At 44.5% G+C, this 11,961-nt stretch overlaps 1 protein-coding gene across 1 annotated transcript in view; it reads left to right on the top strand.

Moving 5' to 3' along the window:
- Positions 1–11,961, top strand: part of DNAH8 (dynein axonemal heavy chain 8) — a 369,956-nt gene that overhangs the window by 328,813 nt on the left and 29,182 nt on the right. The window contains exons 79-80 of the mRNA XM_045294778.1: positions 1,454–1,545; positions 11,122–11,278. Of these exons, the coding sequence (XP_045150713.1) occupies positions 1,454–1,545; positions 11,122–11,278 (249 nt within the window). The remainder of the gene's footprint in view (positions 1–1,453; positions 1,546–11,121; positions 11,279–11,961) is intronic.

Genomic DNA, 11,961 nt, shown 5'->3' with positions numbered 1-11,961 from the left:
GTTTGGGCAAGAGGGTGGGTTGTCTCTTGACAGCGGTGAGAGACAGCGGTTGCAGATGAAGTGGGAGATGCAGAGGAAGGCTAGAAAGGCAAATGCAAGTGCATGGGTGCAGAGATAGCATTTGAGGCACAAGAGGAAATAGACTCTCTGAGACACACCAGCCACGTGGTGAGAGTGTCCCCAGGGGGGGAATGCCTATTATGTATCTGGCTGTTCATGCCATTGGCAATCCCTGTTTGGTTTTGTTTTCAAAATCTGTACTCTACAGTTAGCAACCATGACTTTGTGAGAGGAGAAGCCTTGTGGGGAAGGACCATCCATCTCTCTCCTTGGTCCTTGCTTCAGGATGCACGATCCTTGAGGCAGAAGGACAAAATCAAATTGGATCAATGCTTTAAAAGAAGTAAAACCTTGCCCGAGAGCTTAGATACCTTGGTGACAGGAACCAAAACAGTGCATACTTTATCCACATTTTATTATCTAGATTTATACGGTACCAAGGACTCTACGAATTCAACTGTCTCGATGCCCAAAACAGTTATTTATTTTCACTCTTTCTCATTAGCGGTCATGCATATTTTTCTAACTTCTGAAATTCATCAAGTGCCTTATTACAACTTTTATATTCATGTCTATGCAGGGCAAATTTAAATGTGTTCTTTTAGTATTAGTTGACATTATTTTGAGTTTCAGAGTTTGGGTTTTTTTCTGCAATTTATGCTCATTGAGAATTCATGTGCAAAGAAATATATAAATCTAGGCTCATTTGGCTATTACAGTGCACGGATAGCTCATTAGATAGTTAATTGTTCATTTTACAGATAATTCTCCCTGTTCTGTTGTTTTGCATTTATTCATACCCATGACCCTGCTACTACTTACCGTCCATTGGAATTGACCTAGACGGCTTTTCCCACAGCCACCAACCTCCAAGGTTAACATGAGCTCCTCCTCTTATATACCCTACACAGAAATTTGCATCTAGAAATAACGGGATCCCAAACTCATGGGCTGTTAATAGTTTTCATTCTTCATCTCACATCACGTATATGGGCACTGTTTTCCTGAAAACCCTTGGGCTTCTGAGGCACGTGGTCTCCATTTCTCCACATTCGCTAGTTAAGTAGGCTTCTCCCTTTGACATCTTTGCAAGCACAGAAATCACACCGGGGAACAGGAAGTGGTGGGTGTGCTGCTCTGGACTACCGAGGGGTGTCATCCAGTGCCCAGGGATGTACGTGGCAGGGGGCTGGCTCAGAACATCCGAAGTGGCTCATCCTTCCAGGGCTTATTCTCTCCTCCATCTGTGTCTTGAGGACAAGTTTCAATTCACCTAAAAATAAATAACTCATCCACCAGGAAAGTGATTTGTCAGGAGAGATTTAGCAGTGGCCACTTGCCCATTGGCTTCCCCGTGAGCACTGGTGAGCTGACCAGAGCCCCCAGCCTGCAGAGAGCCGGTTGTCATGCCTATAAGGACATGAGTGCACTCCTGGTGCCCAGCCTGGGTGGAGTGCACCTTTCCAACGGGGGCTTGCTCTGGAGGTGAGCTGAGAAGAGTACCTGGGAAGCCCGGGTAAAGCACCTGTCCTCTGTTCAATTTGTAGCTAAAGCAAATAGAAGAATGAATTCTCATTTTCTTAGTATGAATGGAAAATCACTGTGTTTGCGGTTGGTTGGTTTAATTTTTTTCCCCTCTCCCAACCTTTAAAGATGGGTGTTGATAAAACAACAAGACAATCGAGATTATTTTCCTTCAGCCTCAAATTTTCTCTCTCTGATACTCCTGTGCTTTGAAGAGCACATGCATTTATGTAGATGCTTCCCATTGTAGGTGGAAAGAAAAAATAGTAATGATAATATACTGTACTTTTACCATAAGAAGGAACAAAGAATTAAATTTTCATGCCCCTTAAATATTGGAGAACTGCTCTCCTTTATATGTGAAGTTTAATAAAATTCAAGCCAGTTGGCCTCAATTCAACAAACAAATATTTATGGAGCACTTGCTCTGTGGGCAACTTGGGGATACAGAGATGGGTAATTCTTAATGCTTGCCCTTGGAGTTTCTTTTGTATTAGGGAAAACAGATAAACAGCAATTCATTATGTAATACAGTGTGGTAAACTCTGAAATCAGAATATGCGGAGTGCTAGTTGAGCAGTTCTAAACCACCAGCCACTCTGTGGGAGAAAGATGAGGCTTTCTACTCCTGTGATGAGTTTACAGTCTCAGAAACGCCTAGGGGCAGTTCTACCCTGCCCTGTAGGGTCTCTGTGAGTTGGCATCAACTTGACGGCAGGGAGTATAAGAATGAAGAGATTCAGAAGAGGACATGGAACAGGGATATTGTGTTAGTCTAGGCACTTTAGAGAAATAAATCCACAGACACTCATGTATAAGAGAGAGTTTTATATAAAGGGTAAGTGCACATCAAGAAAACATCCCAACCCAGTGCTGCCCAAGCCCACAAGTCCAACATTAACCCATATGTCCGACACCAATCCACAAAGTCCTCCTCCATCTCCCAAAACATACACTATGATGCCGACTACAGGAAAAAAGCCGATCAGTGAGTGTGCAAGCATCTCCGCACTGGCAGGGATTTCCACACGGGTGCTCCAGCACCCAGGCCTGCATCAGGGTAGGTCCATGTGGCTTCTCCTCAGGGATGTCTTGCAGGAAGTGAGCCTTACCAGCTGAAGCATGGAGCTGGCTAAGGCAGCTGCACCCTGGTTTTACCATCACAAAGCAAGACACCTGAGAACTCGAAAGGTGAGGCTTACGGAACCATTTATCCCTCCACCCTTCAATTAACCCCACATGTGTTTATCGGCCAGGTTGGCACAATAAACTAACTACCTCAGATATCATTACTGACGTCAGGTGGATCTTGGTTGAAAGCAGAGAATACCAGCAAGATGTTTGCCTGTGTTTTATCGACTATGCAAATGTGTTCAACAGTTTGGATCATAAAACATTTTTCAAAGACTAGGAATTCCAGAACATCTCATTGCACTCCTGTGGAACCTGTTCATAGACCTCGAGGCAGTCATTCAAACAGAGCCAAGGGAACACTGCATGGCATACCATCTGGAAAGGTGTGCATTAGGGCTAAATCCCTTCACCATACTTACTCAGTCTGTGTGCTGAGAAAATAAGCTGAGAAGTTGTACTAAGTGATGAAGGAGTTGAGGTAGTCTTAGCAACAACCTGTGCTATGACAGCAACTTGCAGGCTGAAAACAAAGAAGAAGCATTTCCTGATGAAGATCAAAGAATTCATCCTTTGCAATGGAATACACTTCAATGTAAAGAGAACGACGATTCCTTACAACTGGGCCAAGAACCAACATCACGAAACTGGAGAGGAAATTGGCATTGTCAAGGATTCCCTTTGACTTGCGTCCACAGTCGGTGCTCATGGAAGCAGCAGTCAAACAATCAACTGATGCATTGAGCAAATCTGCAACCGAAGACTTTATTAAAGGGTTAAAAGCAAAGGTGTCACTTTGAGGGCCAAGGTGCACCGTGGTACTTTCAATCGTCTCATGCGTGTGAATGGTGCACAGTGAATAAGGAAAGTTAAAGAAGAATAGATTCATGTGAACTGTGGCGTTGGAGGAAAAGATATTGACTGTATTCATTGACTAAATAAATATATTGACTATATTGGCTATCTTCTGACACAGACTGTCAGAAGAACAAACAAAGCTACCTTAGAAAAATGCTCTTTACTGCCAGCACACTCCTTAGAAACAAGGGTAGCAAGACTTCTGGTGCACCTCCTGGCCATGTTATGAGGAGGGGCTAATCTCTGGAGAAGGACATCTGGTTTGGCAAAGGAGAGGGTCAGCAAAAAGGGTGAAGACGCTCAACAGGATAGATGAGCACAGGGGCTGCAACAACGGGCTCAAACATAGCAATGAGGATGGTGCAGGGCTGGGTGATACTTTCTTCTCTTGTCCATATGGTCTCTGAGGCAAAGCAATGACAACCCAAGAACAAAAGCTCCTGGGTCGTGCAAATGGTTGATGTGATTACACCTCAGAAGAAAAGGGGCATGGTAACGAACTTGCAAAAAGTCTGTCATTAAAAACCCGATGGAGCCGAGCTCTATTCTGACACCCTGGGGTCACCCTATGTGCTAGGCCAGGTTGACTAGAGAAACAAATCCAGGGACACTCATCTATGTGTAAGAGAGAGCTTTATATCAAAGGGCAATTGTATATTGGGAAAACATCCCATCCCAGTCCAGATGGAGTTCATAAGCCCGATATGAGCCCATATGTCCAATACCAGTCCTTAAATTCCTCGTCAGGCTCACATAACACATGCAATGATGCCGAATGCAGGAAGATCACAGGTCGGTGGGTGAAAAGTCTTTTGGATCCAGTGGCAGTGGAAGCATCTCCATGCTGGCGAGGGTCCCTACTTGGCTCCTCAACAAGAAGGTGAAGCAGAGAGAGAGTGTGGCCTTCCTCCAGAGGGAAAGAGAGGAAGTTCCCAGAATCCTCATGAGAAGGCCACAAGGAGACATCATCAGACTGTGACCTGACTGACGGGCTAGACTCCACCCCTTCACTCTCAATATCCTCAAGTTGACATGAGATTATGTAACTACCACAGCATAGGTTGGAATCAACTTGACAGCTGCTCGTATAAGAGCAAGGCAGCAACAAATTCTAACGGAGGGCTCAAGGTGAGCTAATGAGAGAAGCCACATCTGAGTTGTGCCCTAAAGCCTGTGCAGGCAGAGAGGACGTCGCCACAGCGCTGTGAGTGACAAGGAGCGTGCACAGAAAGAGCGATCAGCATCAGGGCAGGGATTGGAGTGTGTACAAAGAAACGGGCAGAGCACGGGCATGGAGACAGCAAAGTGTGTGGGACGGTCCCACGAAAAAAGTCCATTGTGTCCCGAGCATGGTGTGGGGGACTAGCAGGCTAGATGTGAGGCTGAGGCCAAACGCAGTCTGGTTTTTGAAGTTTGGGGTCATCATGGCAAAGAATGTGTAACTTCTGAAGCAGTCTGGCAGTGGGGGTGATAAGAGAGCGGAAGTTCGAAATGACTTGGAAATCCATCCTGGAAACCAGGAAGGGCTGGGAAATGGCATCGAGGATGAAGGGAGGTCCCTGGGGTTCTGTTTTTCTTTCTTTTTTGAGAGAAACCAAACCAGTGAAGACTCTATATGCATATAGAAACATAGAGACAGAATTCTCTGAAGGGAATGGCTTAGGTGTTTGTAGAAATTGGCAAGTCCCAAGTCTGGGGGTCCAACAGCAGGGCTGGAGGCTTCTCTTGACTCAAGTGGCTTCAGGACCTGACAAACTTGAGCTCCCCGGGCCAGATGACAGACTGCTGACTCACCACCAGCTGCAGAGGCTAATAAATCCCAAGGTCAGTTTAGCGCTCCGAGTGCAAAGAGATGGAGTTGGGTGGTAACGAGCCAGATGCAGGATCCAGATTGAACAAAAAGCCAACAATTTTTGCCAGAACGCTCATCTATAGTAGATGCCCAACCAAGCGGACACACGATCTAACAGATTCCAGGTTGAGCGCCTGGGTGAATATATTGATGCCGTTAAAGGAGACAGGATAGAGAACAGTTCAGATACCGGATGAGAGAGAATTCAAAGAATGTGTTAGGTTTGGGGTTTGTATTGATTTAAAAGGCAGTTCTAGGAGCCAATGGAAATATGGATATGGGGTTCATTATAAAGTCAGAGATTTAATGTTAACTAGATTTGCTGGGTCAGGCAAATGGTTAAAAGCCCAGCTGCTGACTGAAAGGCTGATGGCGAAGTCCACCCAAGGGCGTGTTTGGAGGAAAGGCTTGGCAATTGGCGAGAAAAGGAGCCATCGAAAATGTTATGGAACTCAGGTCTACTGGGATGCAAATGGAATCCCTATGAGTGGGAATCAGCTGGAGAGCAAATGGTGTTTTAGACGTGCCTTATCTTTCCTGGCTCTTTGTAAGATGTCCACAATGGTGGCTCGTTCACACATTTAATCTTTAATATACCTTATGCTGTAGGGGCCCTGATGGTGTAGTGGTTACAAGTGGCTGCTCACCACAGGGTCAGAAGTTCAAAACCACCAGTTACTCTTCAGGAGAAAGAGAAGGCTTTCTATTCCCCGAAAAACGTTCATTTGAGAAACTCACAGAAGCAGTGCTGCCCTGTCCTATAAGGGCACTATGACTTGGCATCAGCTTGCTAGCAGGGAGTTTGATTTCGTTTTGGTTTGGTAGCTAGTGCTAGACTGAGATCAGGAAGTTATATGAATCGCATACAAATTTATATTTGTGAAAAATATAATACCATGTGGATCGTTAGCGTATGATCGCTTCAACTTGTTGCCCCATCAACTATTTTCATAGGATATTTCTTAACTTTTTTCATGGCTTATAAAGACCAGGACAGTACCATACTTCAAAATTTGGAAATTGCAAAATTAGTTTTGTATTATCTTCCTAGGATGCCTTGTTTTCTTTTCCTCTGCTTAGCTCTCTGTGTGTTTAATACCCTCATCATTCGACTTTTTAAACACGTGTCTCTGGGGGTATTCCGAAGCCTCAATTTCCAAACAGAGGTTGCTCATAAAAGCAATGTGGTTGCAAAAAAACAAAAATGATAGAAAGTCACATTCCCATATTCAACATCGGCTTTTATACTACAGGTCCTTGTTGTAAAATTCCTTTGTTTGATGATAATGTAGACGTTTTACCCCAAATCTGACAGGCATTATAAGCATTGTCTGACACTAGTACTCACCTACTCAGAGATCTGCCTTTAAGTCTAGCCTACAAAGCACAGTGGCTGACCCATGCCCCTTAGGCACGACTTTAGGAAAGGATATAATTGTTAGGCTATGCATGTTTTGAGGGCAGGTGCTGAGCTCTAGCTACTCAAAATCAAATGAAACTGCCTAAGGCAGAAGCATCTTCTTCACTCTACAGCTGGTTTCCCCAACGAAATCAAAAGCCAGTTGAACAGGATTCCCACTCTTCCCACCAAAAATATGTGCACTTGTTCAAAAGCAAAACAAGAAAGGAAAAAAAAGGGGGGGGGGAATAACTTAGCAGTAGCCCTTTAAGATTCTGCCAGTTATGTAATTTCCACAAAAGGTAGTTTAATTCACACCTGGGCAGGAGAGAGAGGAGCGTGCAGTTCTCTTTTTCCATATGCTGCAAAGAAAAGCCAGAGGAGGCCTTTCTAGTGGAGTGTACAGGGGAAGGATTAGTAAAATGTGTCTCAACGAACCTACAACATTTATTACTGTGACGTATCCTTTTTTTTTAAGAGGAACAAAACCAATGTGACACACACACACAGGTATATATACACAAGTATAAATGAGAGAGACATTTCAAAGAAATGACACATGCATTTGTGAAGGCTGACAAGTCTCAGATCCATGGGAGGCATAAGGCTGGCGGCTTCTCCTGGCTCCTGTGCTGAGAAATCCAAAGGCTGCAGAACAGGGGCAGGCTGCCGGCTCAGGTCTTGCACACACTCATGAAAACTACTTTTGCTGGGCATACAATCCTATAGCGATATTCATCTTAGTCTATCATTTAAAGCATTTTCCTGTTTCCTTCTACCCTGCGGCTGAAGAATTGACCGTCAAATTGTCAGTCAAATTATTATTTCCTTATAATATTTTTCCTTTCTGGCTGTTTTTAGAATAATCTCTTTGTCTTTAGTGTTCTACATTCTCACTCTGATATCTCTGCATAGATATTTATATTTACTTATCATATTAGCTATTCATTGAGTTTCCTCAACTTGAGGCTCTGTGTCTTCCATCAATCCCAGAAAAATGTCTCAGTGATTATTTTATCACTTATTACCACTTTTTCATTTTCCCTCTTTTTGTTGAAATGTATGTAAAAGGTAATCACGTGGGTTCACATATCTTTAGACTCTCTTTCATATTTTCATTTACTTGTCTCTCTGAAGACGCCTGCATACAGCCTTACAGTCTATTTTCCAGTTTTCTGATTCTCTCTCTGCCTGTATCTAATCTGTTGTTTATCACATCATTAGCTTTTGTGGTAGGTAGCAAAATAGACCCCTAAATAAGCCTGCACCCTATCCCTTGGAGGCTGTAAATATATGAGGGAGTTTCAAGGAGGTTTGGGGAAAGGTGTAGGTGTTAGGCAGCATTCTCTAGAGAAACAAAACCAGGACACTTGTGAATATATATATATATATATAGGTTTATACAACGAGAAGGAATATAACAGCTAATTAGTCCACACAGCAATACAGAGGGCTCAGTTCTGCTCACTTTCATGAAACAGTAAATACACTGGAAGTCCTTCAACTCACATGGGCTGCTGAAGGATGGTCAGAGAAGCAGACAGCTGAGTCTTCCCTCAGGCACGCCAGGCAGGGTCTGCCCACAGGCAGTAGACAGCAGGGTGGGTCAGCAGCAGTCAGCAGCACGGGAGCTTAGTGAAGCAGGCCTGGCATGATCCCAAACACAAGCGATGCACAGTGACAGAATCCAGCAGGCTCAAGCTCAAGGACTGTACGCACCTCAGGCTGGGGAAGCAGGCTTTGAAGGAGCCTCAAGCTCTAGCAACACAGTCCTCGGGTTGGCTTGGCCCACAGGTAGTGTAGTACACAGGTTGGGGCAGATAGCTAACTAATGCAGCAGCACGCTGGTCCGATCACCAGGGAGCAAGAGAGATATGGGATGCCGGCCATCTTCATTTCCCTCCGTCACCTTCCAATCAAGATGCAACCTGATCAAACGCCACCCACATGTTCCAATTGGCCTAGTTGGCACAACTAAGTTTATCACCGTGGATTTAGAAGATAGTGGATTTTTTTCCTACAAATGTTTGAAGTCCCCTCATATTACCTTACATGGCAGAGGAACTGGCAAATAATGACTAAGGTGGGGGGATGGTCCTGGATTATTCAAGTGTACCCAGTCTAATCATGTGAGCTCTCAAAACTGGAAGAGGGAGGCAAAAGAGTTTTTTGGAGAGAGGAGCTGGAAGAAGGAGGAGACATTCAAAACATGAGAGGGTACGGTGGCTGACTTTGAAGATCCTGGAAGGGGGCTATGAATCAAGAATAGAGGTCTCTCTAGAAGCTGGGACTGGCCCTTACTTCACTGGCCGCAAGGAAACAGAAGGCTCAGTCTTACCATCATGGAGAACTGAATTCTGAAATATCCCAAACAAGCAAAGAAATAGATGCTCTGCTAGAACTTACAGAAAGGAACCCACGCCTGCAGACTCCTTGATTTCCAGTGAAACAGTGTTAGACTTAGCACCTATAGGACCACAAGATAATTTCCCTTTATGTGAAGACCAGGGTTTGTGCTAATGTGTTACAACGGCCATGGAAAATGAATCGTTTTAAAGTTTCAGTTTAGTTATTTTAAGAATTCTGTTTGTTCTTTTTCAACAGGGCCACAAATGGTTTAGTCTCTTCTTTTCTATGTATATTTTCAATTATCTTTATTTTTACTCTCCAACCCGAAGAAAGCACACTTCTCTGAACATAGGGGGAAATGCACTGCCTAGGATCTCTGCAGTTCTGGGCCGGCTTCCCGTTGTCGGTGCTGGCTCATGTTCACGACGCCTTGTTTCTGGATGATTTTTGTCACTGTAGACTGGAAGCCCTGGTCTGCTTGAAATCAACTGCTGCCATTAGTTGAGAGCTGGGTTGAAAGTCTGTTGTTCTAGCGAAGATCTGTCTTTGATTTTAGCAGGCACCACCTGGGGCTTCCTGGAACTACTTTGAAATAAATTTGTGGTTTGAGGTTTTTCAAATAATACAGGTAATTAGTGTCACAAACCCGATGAACCGAGACTTCTCAGAAGAGATTCTTATCCCCACCCAGCTAGACAGAACATGTTCTTGTCATCGCCTTCTGGTGGTGGGTCATTTCAAGTTCACCCTCACACTAAAGTTCAACCCTGCCGCAGTCACACTTTTGTATAGAAGTAGTTCCCTATTAGACATTGAACCTTGGGTGAGAGGGTTTACTTCCTCCGTCATTGTGGTTTATGCACCATCCAAGCAGAAACCCAGTCAGGGGTTAACACCTGAAGATAAAATCTGGCTTGTCTCTCTGCATGACAACTTTCACTCTATATTTTGTTTGACTGCAATGATCCCTCAGTTTATTGCCAGTTCAGTGAAATAGCTAAAATAATGTCCTCTACATCTTACTCAGCACTCTTGGTTGTTTTCACGAGGGTTGTTCAAGGTAACCCTTGCACCATATTCTCACATACTTGCTGGTGAAGACCGGGGATTGCAGCCTTCCATACAGATTACAACTCAATGTGCACAACACCCAAATCCTCACAACTGGCCCGATAGGTAACATCATGATCAAAAGAGAGATGATAAAAGTTCTCAGGGATTTTCGTCTTGCTTGGATCCACAAGCAATGCTTGTGGAAGCAGCAGGCAAGAGATCAAACGACACGCTGCACGGGTAACTGAGCTGTACAAGACCTCTTTACAGTGTTGAAGAGCGAAGATGCTCCTTTGAGTTGGACGTTGACTAAGGAAGTCAGAGGAGGAATCAGTGCATTGAATTACGGGGCTGGCGAAGAGCACTGAGGTCGATTGGCACCATGGCCGCCTCGATGGGCTCGGGCAGGAGAACACTGTGAGGAGGGTGACGAAGCAGGCAGTGCTTTATTCGATTGTACCTACGGTTGCTATGAGTCAGAACCAACTGCAAGGCACCTAACGACAATAACAATTCACCCACGTTTGTGTCTGATGATTTCTTTAGAATGCTTTCGTAGATGGAAAGTTGCTGAATTGGAAGCTGGTACGCACTTGGGAAACATTGATGCATATTCTAAACGACAAAAACATATTTTATATCCAGAGATAAAACAGAAAAACAAAACACTGTTTGGAAGCTGTGTAAATATTTTTTAGATTTCCCTCTAACACATAGGAAAGTAAATAGGAATGTGACCAGCATTTGGCTAGCTTTTCCATTTCTGTATGATAGCACTGGAGGGCGGTTTTGGTTTAAGCAATTCTCTCTGTTTCATTTCAGCTTTGGCACCTGTTTCTGAGGGTACTTTTCCTGGTCCCGTTCTGAACAGTGGCCTCGTTTTTTGTCCTCCCAGGTATCAGAGTAACACCGCATCTGATGTTCTTGAAACGATCACCAACATTCAACCCAAAGAAAGTGGAGGCGGAGTGGGCGAGACTCGGGAAGCAATTGTTTACCGATTGTCCGAAGATATGCTGAGCAAACTGCCGCCCGATTACATTCCTCACGAGGTCAGCTAGACCAGCTCTCTGCGTAGATCTTTGGTTCCGCAAAGCTGAGAGCCATCCTGCGACAGTGTGCTCCCTCTTCTCCAGTCTTACCTTTTCAACCCCCGACACCCCACCCCAAGGGTTTTATTGCTTTATCATTCTCATATCATACGACTCAATCATTCAATCACACCCAGAAGAGTTGTACAATCCTTTCTTCATTCTTCTACTCATCACGATAAGTTCCCCATCCCCCACCCCGACCTCCAACCTCCCCTGCCATACCCCCCAAGGAACTATTCATCCAGTTATTGTCTGCAGGTTTATATATCCAGGATTTCACATACAGAAAAGGTGCTAAAAACAAAACCTAACCACAATTACCAAGTAAAACGGACGGAAATCTCAATCGAAAAGAAAGCAGAAAGTATAAAAAAGGAGAACAAATTTCAATGGCCCCTAAGGGAGCCCCGGTGACAGGGTGCTAAATTTTCACCTGGCTGCACATGTTCTTCTCTTCCTTCCGGACTTCCCTTCTCAAATCTCTCACAAGACAGGGGCTGCACTTGACCTGATGCCTCTCCTCATTCCCTGGCCGGTCCACTTGCTCTGTCAACCACCTTTTCATCTTTAGGAGCCCTGGTGGCCTAGTGGGTTACACATTGGGATGCTAACCTCAAGATCCTCAGTTCAAAACCACCAAG

The sequence above is a fragment of the Echinops telfairi genome, unplaced genomic scaffold (assembly GCF_000313985.2).
Source record: "Echinops telfairi isolate 266 unplaced genomic scaffold, ASM31398v2 ScPeMD7_3533;HRSCAF=4204_1, whole genome shotgun sequence".
NCBI classification, from domain to species: Eukaryota; Metazoa; Chordata; class Mammalia; order Afrosoricida; family Tenrecidae; genus Echinops; species Echinops telfairi.
Note: the sequence above shows the minus strand (reverse complement) of the source record. Positions and strands in the feature narration are given on the sequence as shown.